The sequence below is a fragment of the Ursus americanus genome, chromosome 4 (genome assembly GCF_024610735.1).
Source record: "Ursus americanus isolate L20-20 chromosome 4, mUrsAme1.1.p, whole genome shotgun sequence".
Taxonomy (NCBI): Eukaryota; Metazoa; Chordata; class Mammalia; order Carnivora; family Ursidae; genus Ursus; species Ursus americanus.
This window is the reverse complement of record NC_142130.1, coordinates 99,442,635-99,463,984: the sequence shown is the minus strand read 5'-3', so window position 1 is coordinate 99,463,984 and position 21,350 is coordinate 99,442,635. Positions and strand designations below refer to the sequence as shown.

General features: G+C 45.8%; 1 protein-coding gene across 2 annotated transcripts in view; it reads right to left on the bottom strand.

Moving 5' to 3' along the window:
* Positions 1-21,350, bottom strand: part of DIP2A (DIP2 acetate--CoA ligase A) — a 112,614-nt gene that overhangs the window by 63,988 nt on the left and 27,276 nt on the right. For both annotated transcript variants that reach the window (XM_045776964.2, XM_045776963.2), the window contains exons 3-6: positions 19,277-19,396; positions 12,263-12,382; positions 10,442-10,672; positions 6,871-6,999 (exon numbers count right to left, since the gene is read on the bottom strand). In XM_045776964.2, coding sequence (XP_045632920.1) covers positions 6,871-6,999; positions 10,442-10,672; positions 12,263-12,382; positions 19,277-19,396 — 600 coding nt within the window. The remainder of the gene's footprint in view (positions 1-6,870; positions 7,000-10,441; positions 10,673-12,262; positions 12,383-19,276; positions 19,397-21,350) is intronic.

Here is a 21,350-nt window from a genome sequence, read left to right as displayed (position 1 = left end):
TACAACCGGGTTTATTTCCACTTGCTTTCAGTTTTGGGGGTTATCCCCCTCTTCCCATCCTTCAAGTTTATGCTTTGAATTTTGTATTACATTAACAAATTTCTAAAAGTCAAAACTATATTAAGACAAACACAAAGAAATGTCACTCCCTCCTGAACTCCTTCCACCCACCGACCCACCCACCTCAGGGGGCCACCAACTTCATTGCTTTCTGGTTTGTCCTTCCAGTGCCCCTTCTATACAGATATGTGCTTTGTTAGGTTCCCTTGTTTCTCACACAAAAGGTGGCATATTATAACTGCTCTTTTACTTTTTCCTTTTCCACTTATCAACATCTCCTGGAAAAACACCTCATTTCGAGTCATACAGAGCTTTCGCATTATTTCCAGCAGCTGCATTGGACTCCACGGCGAGCACATACGAGGTTTATTCAACCACTTCCTGAGGGTTGCAGAGCTAGCGAGTTGCCGGTATTGTGCCGTTATCAGTAGCGCTGCAGAGAGCTACTTTGCACACATGCCTTTCCTTACTTTTGGAAATGTGTGTTCAGAGTAAATTCCTGCATTGGCACTGCTGGGTCCAAATATAAGTACCTACATATATTCTACCAATTTCTCTTCCGGAGAGGTTTAATTCCCGCCAACAGTGTATTTCTCTAATCATGAAAAAGGCTGAACATGGTGCTCAAGAGCTATTTTTATATCTTCTTATGAACTGGCTGTTCATATTTTTTGCCCATTTTCCTATACTAGGAGTTGGCAAACTTTTGTTAAAGGGCTAGAGAGGAAACATCCTGGGCAGTGAGCACAGTCTTGGTTGTAACTACCCTCCTCTGCAATTCTGGGGCAAAAGCAGCAACGATGACATTGGAAGGATGAGCACGGCGCTGTGCCAATAAAACATCATTGACGACAGCGGGATGCCAGCCCCTACACCACAACTGGCTGACTGGCAATCGACATGATTTGGGGTCTTTTCCTACTTTTACAAGTCTGTTTTGGGGCACCTCGGGGGTTCAGTCAGTTAAGCGTCTGCCTTCGGCTCAGGTCATGATCCCAGGTCCCGGGATGGAGTCCTGCATCGGGCTGCCTGCTCAGCGGGGAGTCTGCTTCTCCCTTGGCCTCTCCCCTCCCCCACTCATGCTCACTCTCTCTCTCCTCAAATAAATGAATAAAATCTTTCTTAAAAAGTCTTTTATTTTAGAAACATCAGAGCTTTACCTATCACACATGCTGTGAATAGTTTCTCTTAATTTGTCAATTCTTATGACTCTCTTTATGGGGATATTTTGCCATGTAAAGAATTTTTTTAGTTTCATGTAGTCAAATTCATGTATCCTTACTTTTATTGCATGTAGATTTTTAGTTAAATTTAGGAAGCCTTTACTTATAACCAAGTTAAAGAGAATTCACCAATTTTTTCATTTTATTCTTCATTTCTTATATTTAGACATCTGATTCTTTTGGAGTTTTGCCTTTTCAGTGCTATGGGAAAAGGATCTGAGTTTAACTTTTCCCAACAAGCTTTCCAATGGTCCCTATAACATTTATTTAAAAAGCCTATCTTTGCCACATTGAGGTCGTACATATAATAATATCATGTGAAGGCACACAGTGATGAGATAAAGAGGCATATTGTAAATTCTACAGTAACTACTAAAAAAAAAGTAGATATAGAATAGAAAATAAACCAAAAGAAAGCAGGAAAAGGAGTAAAATTAACAGATGAGTCAAACAGAGAGAAGAGAGCAGCAGGATCATAGATTTAAACCCAACCAAATCACTAACTGAAAGGGACTATAGGAGGGTGTGCCTGGGTGGCTCAGTTGAGCACCCGAGTCTTGGTTTCAGCTCGGGGCATAATCTCAGGGCTGTGGGATTGACCCTCACCGTGTGGTTGCGTGCTCAGCACGCAGCGTGGAGTCTGCTTGAGATTCTCTCTCTACCTCTGCCCCTCTGCCCACCCCACCCCTGCTCTCTCTCAAATAAATAAATATATAAAATCTTTAAAATAGACTATAGAGGCACCTGGGTGGTTCAGTTGGTTAAGCATCCTACTCTTGATCTCATCTCGGGTCTTGATCTCTGGGTCGTGAATTCAGGCCCACATTGGGCTCCATGGTGAGTGTGGAGCACACTTAAAAAACAAACAAACAAACAAACAAAAAAACCTGGCTATAAATGGTCCAAATACTCCAATGAAGTAAATGATTGTCTGCTTAAAAGAAAAATGCAAGAATGAATAAAATACTAATTATAAGAAACACATTTTAATTTTAAAGACCTAGGTAAGGTAAAAGTAAAAGGATAAGAAGATTTGCCATGTAACTTATACTCGTCAAATAGTTGAAGGCAGCCATAATAATACCAGACATAGAAGATTTCAGAATAAGAAATATCACAAAGGATAATTTTACGATGATAAGGTGGCCAACTCATCAAGACAGAACAATTTTAAATATGTATGCACCTAATAATAGAACTTCAAAATACACAAAACAAAAACTGACAGATCTAAACAAACAGAAAAATCCACAATTATAGTTGGAAATTCAATATCCCTCTCAGCAAGTTAGAGAACAGGTACACAGAAAATCAGTAGGGAGAGAGGAGACTCAAACTAAAGTGTCAATTAACTGGATGTAAATGTCATTTACAGAAAAACTACCCAACAGCATCATATCCCCAAAAGAGACCATGTGCTGGGTCATTAAAAAGCTTCAATATATTTAGAAGGAGTTGAATTATATAATGTAGTAAGAGAAATATACCTGAAGTATTTGGAAATCTGTTGATATTAAACAACACACTTCTAAATAAATCAGGGTCAAAATGGAAAGAATGAGGTAAATTAGGAAATATCCAGAATTGAATATTAAAAAGGAAAAGAATGTATCAAAATATGTGGGATGCCAAAACAGCTGTTAGAAGGATATTTATAGCTTTAAATACCTTTTTTTTTTTTTTTTTTTTTTTTGAGAGGGAGAGGTGGGGGAGAGAGAGGGAGAGAATCTTAAAAAGGCTCCACACCCAGCATGGAATCTGACGCAGAGCTCAATCCCATGACCCTCAGATCATGACCTGAGCTGAAATTGAGCCATATGCTTAACCAACTGAACCACCCAGGCACCCCTAAATACTTTCATTAGGAAACAAGAAAGGTCTAACTTCAATGATCTAAGATTCCACCTCAAAAAATTAAAAAAAGAAAAGCAATGTAAACCCAAAATAAGTAGAAAAAAGATAGGAATAAATATAAGATTTGAAATAAACACAATAGAAAAAAACCAATTAAACCAAAACTAGTTCTTTGAAAGATAAATAAAATTCAATTAACTTTCTAGCTAGAATGATCAAGATAAAGAGAGAGAGGACACTAATTACAAATACCAGAAATATAAGAGGGGACAGAACAACTGATTCATATACACCAGAGGAAAATAAAGGAATATCGTGAACTTATGCCTAAATTGGAGAGCACAGATGAAATGAACAAATTCCTTCAAATACACAAAACTGAGTCAAGAAGAGAAAAATCAGTTTTCTCTGATTAGAAAGTAGAAGAGGAAGGAACATTTCTCAATTCATTTTGAGATGAGCATTATCCTGATACCAAGATCAGACAAAGATATTACAAGGAAAAAAAAAACAAAGAAACTACAGACTACTATGTATCTTGAGCATAGGCACAAAATCCTTAACAGAAAGTATTAGCAAATCAAATCCATAACACAGAAAAAATGATGCATGATAATTATGCATGATAACCAAGTGGGGTTTATCCTGAGAATATAACTTTGGTTTAACATTCAAAAATTAATTAACAAAATTTACTACATTAACAAACCACAAAAGAAAAACCATATATGACTTTACTAGATCAAATAAAATCATTTAACAGGGGGGCCTGGGTGGCTCAGTCGGTTAAGCGTCTGACTCTTGATTTCGACTTAGGTCATGAGATTGAGCCCCCTGTTGGGCTCCACGGTGGGTGTGGAGCCTACTTGGGATTCTGTCTCCCTCTTCCTCTGCCCCTCCCCACCCCTTGCACTTTCTCTCTCCCTCTTCCCGCCCCTTTAGAAAAATCATTTAACAAAAACCATGATAAAAATTTTCAGGAAATTAGGAAAATAAGAGAACTTCCTAATGCAGAGCACCTTGAAAAACCCGCAGCTTGAACATCACAATTCAAACATGAAAAAGTGGATGCTTTCCCCCTACAGTTGGAAACAAGATAAGTCATATCCTCTTTTAATATTTCTCAATGACACTAGTGGGAGTCCTACATTGCAATAAAGCCGGAAAAATAAATGCTCCTAAACACAGTTTGGAAAGAAAAGTAAAACCATATTCACAGACAATATGGCCAAACATATAGAATCTTAAGGAATCTACCCAAAAAGTTACTGGAACTAATAAAAGGCCAACATACAAAAACCAACTGCATTTCTGTAGACCAGTAATAAGCAACTGGAAAAAATTTAAAATACTATTTACAATAACATCACAAATATAATCTATTTTGGAATAATTTTAACAAAATAGGTGCAATACCCGTACACTGAATGCTACAAAAATGCTGAAAAAATTTTATAAGCGCCCAATAAATGGACATCTACTGTATTTATCATCTCGTACACGGCCTACCGATTTTTGTTAAAGATGCCACAGAAACTTGGCAGGGAAAGAATGGGCTTATAACAAATGATGGGACAACTGGACGTCCACATGTAAAAAAGCAGACTCTGATCCATATGTTGTACTTACACTAAAATTAACTCAAAATGGATCGTATACCTACATGTAAAACTCGAAACTATAAAATTCTAGGAGAAAACACAGAAAACCTTTACGACTTTGGGTTAGGAAAATATATCTTAGGTACGACACAAAAGTAGGATCCGTAAAAGAAAACATGAGTGAACTGGACCTCATCAAAATGAGTAACTTCTGAAGCCGCAGACTGGGAAAAAATCCAAATTACATACTGGATAAAGAACCTAAATTCAGAATACATAAAGAACTCTCAAAACTTAATAAGAAAACATGACATTAAAAAAATAAGCAAAAGACCTGCGCAGACTTCTAAAAAGACACACAGATGGCAAATCAGCACATAAGAAGACGCTCCCCGCCCTAGGTCTCTAGGGAGATGCTAATTAACACCCAGTAGGGCGGCTGACAACGAGACCAACAGTACCACCCAGGCAAGCATGGGGGAGCTAGGGCTCTCTTAGCCGTGGGAACGTGAAATGGTACGACCACTGTGGAAACAGGTCTGGCAATTGCCTAGGAAGCTAAGCATAAACCTACTATAGGACCCAGCCATTCCACTCCTAGCTAGTGACCCAAGGGAAGTGAAAGTATACTTCGACACCAAAACTTGTGTACGAATATTCGTAGCAGCTTTACATGTAACAGCCAAAACCTGGAGGCAACCCACAAACCCTGAGTAAGTGAACAAGTGAAGGGCGGCACACCCGTCAAATAAAACACTGACTGGTGAGAGGAACGGACTATTGACACATCCAAGAACATGAGTGAATCTCAAAGTACTTGTGCAGAGTAACCAGAGCACAGACAATCTAAGAGTAAGTACTGCATGATTCTATCTAAAGTTCCGGAAAATGCAAACTAATTTTCATGTCAGGAAATAAATCAGGGGTTGCCTGAAGCCTGGGGGAAGCCAAAAAGAGCAGAAGGGACACAAGGAAACTGTTAGGAATGCTGGATGTGTTCACTATCTTTTTAAAAAAAAGATGTATTTATTTATTTATTTATTTATTTGAGAGAGAGAGGGGAAGAGAGAGAGAGAGCCTGTGAGCAAGACAGGGGGAGGGGCAGAGGAAGAGGGAGAGAGAATCCCAAGCAGACCCCAGGCTGGGCACAGGCCCCTCACAGGACTTGATCTCACCACCCTGATCATGACCTGAGCCAAAATCAAGAGCTAGACACCTAACCAACCGAGCCACCCAGGCACCCCAAGATTTATTTATTCACTGATTTATTTTGGGGGTGCAGGGGGAGGGCAGAGGGGGAAGATGGATGTGTTCACCACTGTGGTCACAGGGACGGTTTTCACAGCTGTACACACATCTTAAAACTTGTAAGATTGAACACTTTAAATATGTGCAGTTCACTACAAGTCAGTTATCCCTCAACGAAGCTCTTTTTAAAAAAATATACAATCAAATAAAAAAATCTATCTAACCAATGGAAAGCCTGCTTCATGCGGACTCAGTATTTTCCTGTTGCATCTGGACAAGGAGCTAAAAGACCTTGACAAAATCGGATCTACTGCTTAGAATATCAAAATACATGTTAAAACCTTCAATCTAAGATCCCCCGGATTTTTTTGCAATTCTAATCTGGTACGCTGGAAAGAAAACTTCACGTGCTTTTGATAAAAGACACTGGAAACTGTTTCCAAAGGACATGGTATGAATGAGGACACTGCGAGGCTTGTGCTGGCCTTTCTGGCCTGCAGGTCAGAAACCAGGCTCGCTGCTGTGCCCATTTCTCAGGCTGTGCGCACGGAGAGCCTCACAGGCCGGACGCTCTCATACTGAGGCCCCACAGAGTCTGCAACAGAGAGACTGCCCACGGCTTCTCATTTTCCTACTGTTTTGTAGATCCTGTTCTCCTTGTTCCCCATCTGACCAATTCCAGAGATTCTGCTGACTGCTTCTCCCCATGATGCTCTCTGCAGTAGCGTCCCCCGCACACACTGGCCTCCGCTCCCGCGCACTGAACGAGGACGGCTAGCGGCTGGCCGAGGGTTGCTAAGGCAAAGGCACCAAAGCCGCGTCCCGTAGCTGAAGAGAAGGGCTGTGCTCTGCTGTTTCAAAAGGACAAAGAGAAGCATGCTCACCACCGGCCGTTTCCAGGACGCTCCCGCTGTAGCCCCGAGTGACACCTCGCACAGAAGCCAGCTGCGGACGTTCACAGTGTGAAAGCTCCACGAGGCCCGTGGTGACATCAGGAGGGGCGGAGTGCACATCTGCTTTGGGAAAACAAACCCCCAATGAAAGTGGCTATTGATTCAAAAGAGGATGAAGTTGCTCTTTAAATCCCATTCAATGGAAGCCTCACCAGCCGAGCTCTAAGCAAAGAACGTGACATTGCGATTCATTCTGTTTTTCTGGTTGACCGAGACACATTGGGACCCTGTAAACTCTGAACCCCCAGACACAGCCCGTGGACACCTGTGTGCACGATGGCTGTTTGGTTCTCAAACAGATCTCGGCCAGAACCTCCGATGACAATGCCTTGACAGGCACAAGTGAGCTGTCGTCAGACATCTCAATGAAGGGGGCGCCTGGGCAGCTCCGTTGGTGAAGCGTCTGCCTTCGGCTCAGGTCATGATCCCGGGGTCCTGGGATCAAGTCTCGCATTGGGCTCCCTGCTCAGCGGGGAGTCTGCTTTTCCTTCTCCCTCTGTATTCTCCCCCCTCCCTCTCACAAGTAAATAAATAAAATCTTTAAAAAAAAAGAAATCTCAATGAAGCAGAGACACATTTTAAATCAGTTGTCATTAGGCCATTTTTGTTGTATTATAAAAAAATAGCCAGGCTTCTATAAACTACCCCCCACTCCCCAAAAAGTATGCTGGATGTCACAAAGACACAAGACCTTTTCAGGCTTCAAAGAATAAGGCTAGGAAGATAAAAATTATCCCCATGGCCAGATCAACACATCTCACTATTGGGGGACCTCAGTCAAGTACTGAGTGCAAGACATTAATGTCACAGTTTACGACAAATGATGTTAGATGCAGAAAATGTTTGAAGTCACTCATTCCATTGTCTGAATGCACATTTTGGGGTTTAATCTGTATCAAACGGCACACGTATCTGGAGTGCCGGCCGACTGGACGCTGCTGAGGCGTGAGTGTGAGCACGGCGTCTGCACGAGGGACAGCGGGATAGACCTGCAGTCCCTTTGGTCCTCTGATGTGCGTTCCTACCCCACAGGGGCCACTCTTCTGCTTCTGATTTTTAAATTCTGATAGTTTACCTATTAGTTCATCATCTAGGCAAAATGCAAACTAAAATTTTTTTAAAATATTAGAAAGATGAAATTATATGGAAGCAAAACCCAAACTCACTATCTACATATCAGAAAACACCATTTGGAAAAATCTAACTTAATGACAGAGATTTCACAACCCTTGAGAAAGTGTAATGTTGATGAAATTAGTATTTTAAAGTATGCCTATCATGAAGTTCTTTTAGTTTAGAAAGAAATTTCCCCAACCTTCCAAGTCTAGCAAAAAGTGTAGGTGATTTTAACAATATTCATGAAAGGCATAAATGGTAACCTTAACTACAAAGTAGTTTTAAAATCACTATATAAAAATAAACAACATTCAAAATAAAAATGAACTGCTATAACTGAAAATACTACTTTTAAATATAGGTGTTTACGTTTGTGTCCCAATGTTTTATGGATTTGATTTCTTTAACCCAAAATTAAAAATGATATATTTTTTAAAAACTACCTTTACCTAATATATTGTACCTCAATTTTTTTACCTAATATATTCTTCCTCTTTCTATATCTCTTTCCTTAGTCCAAACTGAAGAATTCTCCAGTGCTAAAAACTAAAAGGATGATTTTTATAATAAGGAGCGGGAAGATAAGTATTTTCCGATTCAGGAACTCAAGTCAACTATATCCAGCAAACATGTAGCATATAAAAGGCTACAGTCCACAGTTAAGACTATTTGAATTTACGAGAACCGATCACACAACGCACAGGAGAGGCCAAGCGAATGGGACGGGAGAAGAGAGGGGCGCAGCCACACCGGCCAGAGTCGGGGGTCCTCCGTGCACGCGGTAACGAGTCTCCCTTGTCAGCCTCCACAGCCAGGGCCTCACAGCCACGGGCTTTGTGGAAAGACCCCACCCCACGGCCACTGGACAGTCCGCGTTTTGAGCTGTGGCCAGGTGCTCATGCTAGATACGCTTTCATCTCTAACCCACCAGGAAGCAGGGTTTGCAACAGCGTCGCAACGGCCGATGTAGTTCTACTCTCTCTACCATCTCACCAAGAACTGAGTCTCCGGAAGCAGAAATAAGGTATCAGAACATTCGGAAACGACTGTTTTTCTCACACTGGAGATATCTGTGTATTTCCGATAAGTCTAATCACTGTGACAAACAGAGGAAAAATGTATCAGTGTGAAGGCTGTGTTTCAAGCTCTCCCCTGAAGCTCTCCTCGAGGACAGCTGGGGGGTGACCGCCGGCCATCCGCTGGACACCCAGGGCCGCTGCCAGAACAGCTTGCGTGGGCTGCTTCCCCAAGGGCTCTGTCCTCAAGCCCCAGCCTCCCCTGCTACCCCGAGCCCGCGGCAGCTTCTCCGTGTGCTGGGAGCAGGGAGGCTGTGTCGCGGCAGAAGACACAAGCTCGACAGAAATGTGCAGGTTTCCTGTGTTGACTCAACAGATAGAAGGTGAGGAGCTTCAGTGAAGTGTCCTCAGAGATGCTCGGACTCATCCAGTTTACTCCCAGCGCAGCCAAATGGCCAAGATTGCACACGAAAGCAGCTCAGCCCCTAAGCCCGCAGCTGCCTGGGGGGTGTTCAGGCCCCGGGGACCCAGCAAGAACAGCCGCCTGTGACGCAGGAGCAGCTGCTACACCCTCTCGTTTTCGGCAGAACTCGCAGCAGAGACGATGAACAGGAGTCCAGAAAACTGGTCACAGCCTAGGCAAGGGGCAGGCTGACCTTCTGTCCCTCCTCCACATCTAGGAAAATGGGGGGGAGGGCAACGCGGAGCCACCACCCAAGAAACACGCTCTTGTTTGGGGCGCGTGCAGAACGGACGCGGGCCCCGCGTGCCAGCGAACCACACCACTACCGCTGCTCAGCAAACGGGGTTGCACATGATGGAAGGTTTGCGATTCCTCCTTTCTAAGAATATTGTAAAGAACTGGATGATTCAGAAAAGATCTACACATCTTTATGATTTGGCTTTGCCTGACGTCTCTCTCCGGGTTGAGGGGTTGTTTCACTTGGCACGTGGAGGAAGAAAGGCCAGGCCACGATTGCGGCCCCAGCCCTGCCCTGCCAACGGCTGCGCAATGGTGCTCACGGGGCAGAGAGCAAGGGCAGAGGCACGCAGAGGCGGCGGGCTCAGGGCGGGCTCAGGGCGGCGGTCAGGGCAACCGAGGCCATGTCTAAGGGACTGTGCACCCCCCACCTGCCGCTGCACCAGCCCACCCCTCCAGAGCAGGAGGGGTAGGACATCAAGAAACACCACCACTTCTGGGGCCCGTGGGGAGGCCAACACAGCACACGGTCTGGAACTGCCAAACCACAGAAGTATCAAGATGTACTTTTGTTACCAAAAAGACATTTCCAGATGAAGAAGAGAAGGTGGGTCTTGATGGGCGCAGAGGCACCCCTGTCCTGGAGGGGCCGTGGCAGCTCGTTACTGACCTATGTGGGCGTGGGCCGCCGGGCCGGTGAGTGCGGCGGCGGTGGCACTGGGAGCGGCGGCGGGTCTCCCTCCCGGGTGAGATGAGGTGGAGGATGCAGAGGATGAAGTGGACGAGCCCTGAGTGACCCGGTCGAGCCAGGGCTCGATGTTGGAATGGCTCTGGAGCGGAGTGGAGGTGAGTCGCCCGGGTCGCCGTAAAGAGCCCTCATCTTCTGAGGCAGATGACGTGTCTGTGGTTAAAATAATGACGACAGGCATGATGTAGGGATGAGTCAGGGAGGAGGGCGAGTTCCCACACTGGCTCCTGCGTCTGCCAGGACTGCACGTGGCAAGCTTTGTACACCGACACCGCTGGGCCCCAGAATGGCCAAGGGGTCATCTCAAAGGCTGCCCTCAAGTCTAGAAGGGCCTGTGTTTGCCCGACTGTGAGATCCAAGGAGCCCTACCTGGGAAAGTGGTTTCACAAGCCCGACTTCCCCCAGAGGACTGTCTGGGAGCACCACACGCTGGGAGTGAAGGCAACCCCAAGCCCTAAATGGCTTCAGCACATTCCTTGGTGGGTCCCAAAAGCAGAGAAGACCCCAAGTGTTGAGTGCTCATCTGAGTGAACACCCCACACAACCTTCACACACAGCTCAGCCGGCCTCCCGAGGCAGCACGGGGCTCATGGGGCAGCAGCCCCAACCCACTCCAGGCCTCCTCCTGTCCACCTGCGTCCTCTTAGGGGAGGTGGCAATGAGCGCTGACAAGAACTCCTTCCCCCAGACAACTGCTTCAGTCAATAAGATAACTGTTCATTAAGGTTCTGTCAAGTCAGCATGACTGTGTGTTCTATTATTATGATTAAAAAGTGGGTAGTATCTATCGTTGTATTTAGTAGAAACAATACTTTGACAGCTATTTTTAGAAGATTTTTTTTCAACAATATAAACTTTTTTTTCCTTTAGAAAGGAAGTGTTACCAAAACACCAAATTGGCTTGTAAATCTGGTGTGTTTGGTTTTCACTACATCATCCATCCAAACACTCATGCTGCCAGTTTCATGACTTCAACACAAGACAGACGGGCATCACAGAGCGCCACACACCACCAACGCCGGGTGGGGACAGAGACAGAGCTTACAACACCTTCGCTGAAGAGAAGCTCCATGTAGAAGTTCTCATTTCTAAAGGTAATGACAACAAAACAATAATAAATTTTTTAAAACCCTCCAAATAGCCTATATTCTTCCGTTTAAGGCCTGGTAACAATATAGTGGTCATTAATAAGATAAGAATAATTTTAAAGGGGCGCCTGGGTGGCACAGCGGTTAAGCGTCTGCCTTCGGCTCAGGGCGTGATCCCGGCGTTGTGGGATCGAGCCCCACATCAGGCTCCTCCGCTGGAAGCCTGCTTCTTCCTCTCCCACTCCCCCTGCTTGTGTTCCCTCTCTCGCTGGCTGTCTCTATCTCTGTCTAATAAATAAATAAAATCTTAAAAAAAAAAAAAAAAAAGAAGAATTTTAAAATTCTTAAATCAGAGAACTCTAGTATTCCAGTAAGCATTGATTTTAGGTTCCTCTCTTGACTAAAAAGCATAAATAGCATCTTAGTAAAAGAATTAAAATCTACCCAGAAGTCCTATAGAAAGCAAGCACCCACTTGGGTAAGAGCCACACTGTATATACCACAGATTTTCAGGGAGGAATACGGCACATACGCAAACATTTCTAATCTCTAATTTTTCTAAATCTTGACTACAGGTCGGAAGGGGAAAGGAAGGCTATGAGCTCAGGGCTGTGGAACGCCCACAGACGCCGACCCCGACGCGGGTCATCCATACCTGGAGGCGTGTAGGTTTCCACCGACGAATGTACAAGAACAGAACGTCTCTTTGAAGGCATAGGCATCTTCCTCTCCTTGTATTTGGCCAAAGCTGCTTGCACCGCCTCAGTGTGAACATCTACGTAAAAACAACAGCAATAAAGACACTTTCTACAAGATTGCTTATGAAGTAACAAAATTAAGTTCCATACTCTTATCTGTTTTCATTGAATGTGAATGAGACACAAGCACGGCCTAGCATTAAGGACGGCACGTGATGGAATGAGCACTGGGTGTTATACGCAACTGATGAATCACTAAGTTCTACCCCTGAAGCTAATAATACACTATATGTTAATTAAATGATTTTAAATTTAAAAAATCAAAAAAAATTTAAAAACTAAGCATGGCTTATGACATTGGCCCTAGATTTCTTTAAATGTTCCTTTGTTTGTAGATTTGGACCCATGTAAATATTTTCAGTTATAAATCAAAACTATTTAAAAAGAAATCCCCCAAATTAAAAATAAACTGAAACAAATGAACCTAAATGGGTCTCCAGTTGTTGGCCTGAACTATTCCAAATGACTTTCAAATACATAGTTAGACTGTTTAGCCTGTTCCTCTGCAGATATTTACTAAGGATGCATAGGAAAGATAAACTCTGGGGGCGCCTGGGGGGCTCAGTCAGTTAAGCATCCCACTCTTGATCTCAGCTCAGGTCTCAATGTCAGGGTCCTGAGTTCAAGCCCTGTGTTGGGCTCCACTACTTAAGAAAGAAAAGAAAGAAAGAAAAGAAATGTAAAGTCTTTTCTGCAATCACACAGCGATGCCACCATCCCTGGGAACAAAAACACTCATGAGGAAGATCCAAACACAGAAGGAAAGTTACGTACACTTCTGTTCCTGGATCTGAATAGAAGTGTCGGCATGAACACATGTGACACTTTGTCTTTAACTATTATGCTGTACCTCCATCCACTAAAAATGTCTAGGAAAAGTGCTGGTCCAGGGCGCCTGGGTGGCTCGGTCAGCTAAGAGTCTGCCTTTGGCTCAGGTCATGATCCCAGGGTCCTGGGGGTGAGCCCCACGTCGGGCTCCTGGCTCGGCAGGAAGCCTGCTTCTCCCTCTCCCTCTGCAGCTCCTCGCCGCTCATCCCTTCTCTTGTGTTTTTGCTCTCTCTCTCTCAAATAAATAAATAAAATCTTAAAAAAAAAAAAAAGTGCAGCCCGATAGCAATGAGTAACCCTTGCACCCAGAATGTGGTCTTCAAATACCCATGCTCGCTGAAGGACTCTGAGAAAGGCAGACTCTAGGGTAGGCGCAGGAAACACACAGAGGAGCCGAGAGCATCTTGTCGTGACAGCCAATGAGGACTTGATCAAACAGCTCAGGACTGTGGAGCTGATTGGAAGATGTGCCCAAAGGCTAAGGATGGAATAGTTTGAATATCAACAAGGATAGATGCTAGAATGGATTGTATACCAAATACTGGGGGCGCCTGGGTGGCTCAGGGTTAAGCATCCGATTCTTGATTTCGGCTCAGGTCACAATCTCAGGGTTGTGAGACTGAGCCCCACGTCAGACTCTGTGCTCAGTGGGGAGTCTGCTTGAGATTCTCTCCCTCTCCTTTTGCCCCCCCCACATAAATAAGTTAAAAAAAAAAAGGATATCAAACACACACACACACACACACAGACAAGAGAACAGAAAGGAAGAAAAAGAGGCAGCAAAATTAATTGGTTGCCATTGGAGTTTGCCAGCAACCTAACTCATTATTCTAAAAAGGAACAAGTAAGTGGAAAGAATGGAGCATTTATCCGGGTTCTCCTGCACCAGGTAGCAAGCAAGGATGAGCCTATCTTTATAGAAGGAGCCCAGCCTCTGAATGAAGAGGGATGACAAAAGCAGCTTCACCATTTTGCAACCCTCATGAATGACCGTATCTAGGAACTGGCTATCACTGGCTGCCAGTGTCCCAGGCAGCCTGTCCTCCCGGTGAGGGAACACAGCACCCTATCTTGTCTCAGGGACAACCGAAAACGTAACCCGACCCTCGCGGAGCCTTGGAGGGGAGGACGACACCCCACAGGAGCTGCCAGAGACAGCCCAGGCTCTTCCACAGACTGGAGGGACAGATGTAGACGTCAACAAAGACTGAAAACACTACCAACCATTTGTGATATGTAGATCTTGTTTGGATCCTGGGTCCAAACAAAGTGGTTTTAAAAAGCCATGGGGCACCTGGCTGGCTCAGTCCGTGGAGCATGGGACTCTTGGTCTTGGGGTATGAATTTGAGCCCCACATTGGGCGTAGAGCTTACTTAAAATTTTTTTTGAAATAAAAATTAAAAATTAAAAATTAAAAAATTAAAAACCATATGAACATTTGGATATTTGATATTAAGGAATTATTGTTCCTTATTTTGTGATGATGGTTTTTATGTTTTAGAGATACAAAGACATGATCCTTTTCAGAAACAGCCACCAAGAATATTATGACATCTAAATGAAATAACGTGATCTCTGAGATTTGCTTCAAGATCATGTGGGAAGCGAGGGCGTAGGTGAGGCGTGGGTAAGCATGGCTGGGGCTGTGCTGCTGGACAATAAGTCCAGAGGGTTATCACACGAGGAAGTCCACTTTTGTACCTGTTTAAATTTTTCTCCAACAAAATGTTTTTAAAACATTTAAAAACCTTGCAGTGAGATGGTCCACAGGGTCCTAATCAGGAAAGATGAAAAATGTACACATAATGTATTAAAGTAAAATTTATAAACATCAGAGACAACAAGACAATTCTATCAGCTTCCAGAGAGAAAGACTGACTCACCTCACGTTACTCAACAGAAACTACTGGGGGCAAGAAGGCAACACGTATTGAAGAGAGATGTGTTCAACCTAGAATTTCATATTCAGTCAAATTACCCTTTAAACATAAGGGTCTAATATAAATACTCCCAGACATAAGAAGGTGCTTGAGAGACAAGTGCAGGAGCCCCGGCAACAATATGGCAGTGACCGTGAGCGCACACCTTAAACCCTACTGCAGTCTGAGAAACGAACATAATCACAAATACAGGTAAAACACAGAACTAAAAATCAACAGAATATCAGCACAACAGGGTCCAAGCCAACAAATCCAAGAAGCTCAGCAAACCCCAAGAAACACAGACCTACACGTACCAAGGCACCAGTATTGTATGGATTTGTCCCAGATCATGGACCACTGCTGCCGGCACACAGGCAGGCTGACGCACGCGGTTGTGTGACTCACGCTGCATGAGTGACCTCGGGAGCCTGGCCTCCAGGTCAGAACTGGCTCCTCTGGTCTGGACACCAAGAGCTGTAAATCTTGCCTCACATCCTCCCACATCCCCTGCTGCTCCAAGCTTGGCTGCCGCCCCCCCCCCACCGGGATGGAATCTGGGAGGGGAGACAGACACACCTAGCCCAGGCTCCTGAAGATGTAAAGACATGATAACATGGAAATGCAACTCGCTCCAAACTGCACGCAGGTAAAAAAAATGTTTAACTTCAGACCCCATCACTGGCCCTATAAATATAGCCCTTATGGGGGTGGACAGTGGGAGGTCTCAGCTGGAAGGAGGACGCTGGCCAGGCCTCTCCGTCGGGGACTCCACCCCGGGTGTCTCCACGAGGCTTCCCCAGCTGATAAGGTTGGGTGTTGTAAGCACCCGCTCTCATGTAACCCTGTCCTAACCTCCTTTACTGCTCACTGTTGCCCTCACCTATGGGCAGATTTCCCTTTTCTTCTATTTCCACTAGGTTTTTACTTTATAATATCAATGAAATGTTTTTTCCCCTTTGAAACTGAAAGTACGGCTGCCGTGATGAGAACAGCACATCATAATCAAATCACTCAAAACCAGAGATAAAGAGAAAAATCTTCAAAGTGCCAGAGGCAAAAAGTCACATTACAGACAAGGGAACAACAGTACGAAACAAAACAACAAAGCTCGGAGGAAGAGCACTACTGATTTCAACAATTATTTCTAAGCCATAACATGGAAATGCGGTTTTGCCGTGAAGCTAGATGAATACTTCGACAGGACAGGACGGAGTCCAGAAGCAGCATCGCAGGTGCCGCTGCAGGTGTTCCTAGATGGAGGAGCAAAGGCAGTGTGTTCTCCACAAATGGTGGGGTCGCTGGATATCTGTGTGCAAAAAATGAGCTTTGATTCATACCCTGAACTAATACTAAACTCAACTAAAATATGGATCATAGACCTAAAGCTAAAATATAAAACTAAACCCTCTAGAAGTGAACAGAGGTGACAATCTTTGTGACCTTCAGGTGAGGCAAAGATTTTTTTAGACACAAGAACAAAAGCACTATCCACTAAAAACCAAACCAAACCAAACCAAACAAAAAACAGGTAAGTTGTACTTCATTAAAATTAAAAACTTCTAGGGGCATTTCGGTGGCTCAGTCAGTTAAGCACCTCACTTTTGCTTTCCGCCTGGGGGGTGATCTTGGGTCGTGGGATCAGCCCCACTTTGGGCTCTGTGTTCAGCACAGAGTCTGCTTCTCCCTCTCCCTCTACTCCTCCCCCCGCTGCTGCTGATTTCCCTCTCTCTCTCAATCTCATATAAATAAATAGCATCTTCTAAAAAATAAATAAATAAAATAAAATTTAAAACTTCTGCTCTCCAAAAGCCGCTTTAAGAGAATGCAAAGATAAGAGAAAGCCTCAGAGAAAATACTAGCAAATCACAGTTATGATCAAGGTCTTATATTCAGAAAATAAAGAATTAGAACTAGAATGAAGTTCACAGTTTATTAACATCTGTCACATGGAAACAGACTGGGAGCAGAGGATGGGGGGAAGAGGGAAGGCAGGAAGATAAGGAGAGGAAGGGGCCTTTACTATGACCCCATTCATGGAGCACGTGAGTGCAAGTATCTGCACGTGCTTGTGGGTATCAGCGTGCACGTGTGTGCACCTGCATGAGTGTTGGGGTATCTGTGTGCGTGTGTGGGTATCAGCGAGTGTGCACGGGTGTCCGCATGCACATACGGGTGTTTGCGTGCCTGTGTCCATGTGCATGTGCGGGTGTCTGCATGCCTGTGTCGGTGTGCACCTGCGGGTGTCTGCGTGCACATGTGGGTGTCTGCGTACCTGTGTCCGTGTGCACCTGCGGGTGTCCGCGTGCACGTGTGGGTGTCTGCGTGCCTGTGTCCGTGTGCACCTGCGGGTGTCTGCGTGCACGTGTGGGTGTCTGCGGGCACATGCGGGTGTCTGCGTGCCTGTGTCCGTGTGCACCTGCGGGTGTCCGTGTGCACATGTGGGTGTCTGCGTGCCTGTGTCCGTGTGCACCTGCGGGTGTCCGCGTGCATGTGTGGGTGTCCGCATGCACATACGGGTGTTTGCGTGCCTGTGTCCATGTGCATGTGCGGGTGTCTGCATGCCTGTGTCGGTGTGCACCTGCGGGTGTCCGCATGCACGTGTGGGTGTCCGCGTGCACATGTGGGTGTCTGCGTGCCTGTGTCCGTGTGCACCTGCGGGTGTCCGCGTGCACGTGTGGGTGTCTGCGTGCCTGTGTCCGTGTGCACCTGCAGGTGTCCGCATGCACGTGTGGGTGTCTGCGTGCACATGCGGGTGTCTGCGTGCATGTGTCCGTGTGCACCTGCGGCTGTCCACGTGCACCTGCGGGTGTCCGCGTGCACGTGTGGGTGTCTGCGTGCACATGCGGGTGTCTGCGTGCCTGTGTCCGTGTGCACCTGCGGGTGTCTGCGTGCACATGCGGGTGTCTGCGTGCCTGTGTCCGTGTGCACCTGCGGGTGTCCGCGTGCATGTGTGGGTGTCTGTGTGCATGTGTCCGTGTGCACCTGCGGGTGTCCGCGTGCACGTATGGGTGTCTGCATGCCTGTGTCCGTGTGCACCTGCGGGTGTCCGCGTGCACATGTGGGTGTCTGCGTGCATGTGTCCGTGTGCACCTGCGGCTGTCCACGTGCACGTGCGGGTGTCTGCGTGCCTGTGTCCGTGTACACTTGTGGGTGTCCGCATGCCTGTGTCCGTGTGCACCTGTGGGTGTCTGCGTGCATGTGTCCGTGTGACCTGCGGGTGTCCACGTGCATGTGCGGGTGTCTGCGTGCCTGTGTCCATGTCCACCTGCTGGTGTCCACGTGCACGTGTGGGTGTCTGCACGTGCTCAGTAGATGCTGAGGGGGGTTGTCTCAGGATTCAGAGTTCAGGTGATTTTACTTTTGTCCTTAAACATGATATATTTGATATCACATGTATTATTTATATAATCAGAAAAGAATATTAACAGTGTGACAAATGTATGCTAAATTAGTAAAAAATTATCTGATCAAAAATTTCTCCTTACTTCATCACACTCCCATGTTAACATAACATTTAAAATCTTAACATTCCTCTTAGATATTCTTAAAACAAAATGGTCATTTCTTTATCTCTGTTGAAAGTTTTTCATCATTAAAAAAAACGGCTTACCAAAAAAGCTTAAATGGAAAGGAAATATATGCTCACGCAGGGTGGAAATGTTGTTAAACAGGGGAAGCGGGGTGCGCAGAAACTACTGACACGCGACGTGAATGTCTCCAATAGGCCTTCTGATCATTCAAATAAAACATCACAGGCTAACTTAAATACTGATAAAAGCACTGATAGAGTGGCAGAAATCTCATTAGAAGGAACGCTCCAAAATTAGAAAAAGAAAAAATAGTAAAAACACCTACAGTAGTAAAGCTGTTCCATAACGTACAAAAAGTACTAATACCAACCCCAAAGCTTGAGGCAGAAAAATGGACAAAAAGTTGAAAGAAATTACACTGATTGCGGGGGGAAGGACGATTTCTCTAGGGATTTTTATAAGCAACCTGGGGGAGAGACCACCAACCCTGCAGGTTACACGGAGAGACACCGTGATTGTGTGAAGGTTAGATTTTCTCTTGAGAAATAGCATGACGTTCAAGTAAAACCATTTGCTTAGCAGACGTTTGTAGCCAAGTCCACAGGGGAGGCCCCCCCGTCTGGTCCCTACCTGACCGGAAGCGCTCGTCCCGGGAGCTGGTGGGCCTCGGCTTCTGCTGTTTGGGCCCTGCGGCTGTGGTCTGTGAGGGGCCGGGGACCCTGCTCTCCGCCTGCAGGGATGGGTCTACTCCTGCAACACAATTTTGTAGGAACATCTTGTGTCAACAATTCGCTTTTCCAGTGATGGAAAAATCCATTTAAAACAGCCACACAGCACACACTGTCCCGACAACCGTAATCTGAGCACACGCACCCTGCGGTGGCCCTTGAAGCCCAGAAGACCCCTGGATCTGGAGGCTGGGGACAGAGCCACGAATACCCACTTCCCGCTCTCTCCCCCGAAAGTGCCCAGGCTGCCCTGCCTCACTGTCCACCATCTGCAAAAAGGGTGACCAGCACACAGCGTCCCTGAGCCACCAGCTCAGCACGTGCGGCCACCTGGGGCAGACTCTCTTGGGAAGGTCCTTCAGAAGCGTGTTTCTTCATCGTCAACATGTCCTGAATCTGAAATGGCTTGTGTCACTTTCCCTGGCACTGTCCGTGATGTCAGCCAACTCCCCAAAAAACATCCCACGAAGCAGTCACTGGGGTGGAACCACTTGTCCTTGGACACAGGCAGAAACACGGAACGGTGGCGAGTGGGGGTGCACATGACCGTGACAACTGCAGAGCACAGGGTGCAGAGACCTCAGGGGCTGACGCCCTCAGCCTGGGGACCCTGCTTGCTGTCTGCAAACCCAACACCCGGACAGCTGGCCACACTCCATGGCCCCTGACCACATAGGCCCATAGGGCAGTGTGGTGAGTGAAGGGACGGGGCCCAAGCATGCTGGGTCATGACACAGAATCCATGGTGTTGCTTGAGCTCTAATTTGCTAACCTTTGCGAACAGCACAACGCAAGCCCTCTGTCATGCTTCATCAGAGTGACAAAGTTTAACTTTAGTCTCTGCCTCAAGACATCTCATAAAAGTAGATAGACTTCCAGCCCCGTGGGTTCTGCCAGCCCTTATCACTTCCTGAAAAGAGGCCATCTATCTTTGCCTCAAACCCACTGCTGGACACGGTGGGGCAGAGGCAATCCTGTGTGACCTGGAGACACTCTGAGACAATGCACCAAGAGGGCACAGCGGGGACCACGGTGGCCGGGGAGCCCAGTGCACGGTGGCCTGGGTCAGCAGTGCCGCCAGGACACCGGCTTTGGCTCTGTGGACAGGGCAAGTGGCCCCGGAGCCCGGCTACACCGCAGGTGTGTGAACAGAACAGACGTCATCACTGGTGCTTAGGCACTGCATTCTTGGGGTGTTTAGTTGCACAGAGCTAGAAGATGGGAACAGGCCTTCCTTCTTCAAAATCTGAGCATATCCATACGCAAACATACACATATAGCAACACTGGTCAGCACTGTGACTGGCGTCTTGTTTCTTGTGACTGGATAAAATCACTTCTAAGTTCATAATGGAGAATACATAGAACCTTACACATTATGGATACATGCCTATGGACGTCCTTACATTTGCATTCCAAAATATGGGTGCTTTTATTCTTTGAGATAGATTCGTTTATTCCACAAAATGCAAGCCCAATGTGAAATTATCACATGAAAGAGCAGGCACAGTTTTATTTTTACAGGTATCAAGAGACACCCTTCTAAAAGGGTTACAGCAATATGCCCACAAGCAATGCATGGAAGTGCTATCTCCCCACACCCTTGTCAGCACTGGGTGTTTAGAAAGATTTTTAGAATTTTGCCAATCTGATAGGAGGAAGACGGTTCACTTCAATTTGCATTTCCATACCTACCGGTGGGGTTGAACATTTTCATTTCCTCTTCTTTGAACTTCTATTCATTTCATCCAGCTAATGAGTTCCCGAGAAAGAGCTACAGGAACGCTGGTCTGCTGGGGTCACAACCCTGGCCTGTGCACACACCCCAGAGCTGGGGCAGGCTGATGGCAGCTCAGCCATTCGGAAATATTTTCATCTCTAGGCAACGAATCAGACCTGCTTTCTTTTCCTTTCTAACGCCCAGGTCTCCCATCTTGTAATCAAAGGTTATTCAAGTATCTTCCTGAATGTTACAGT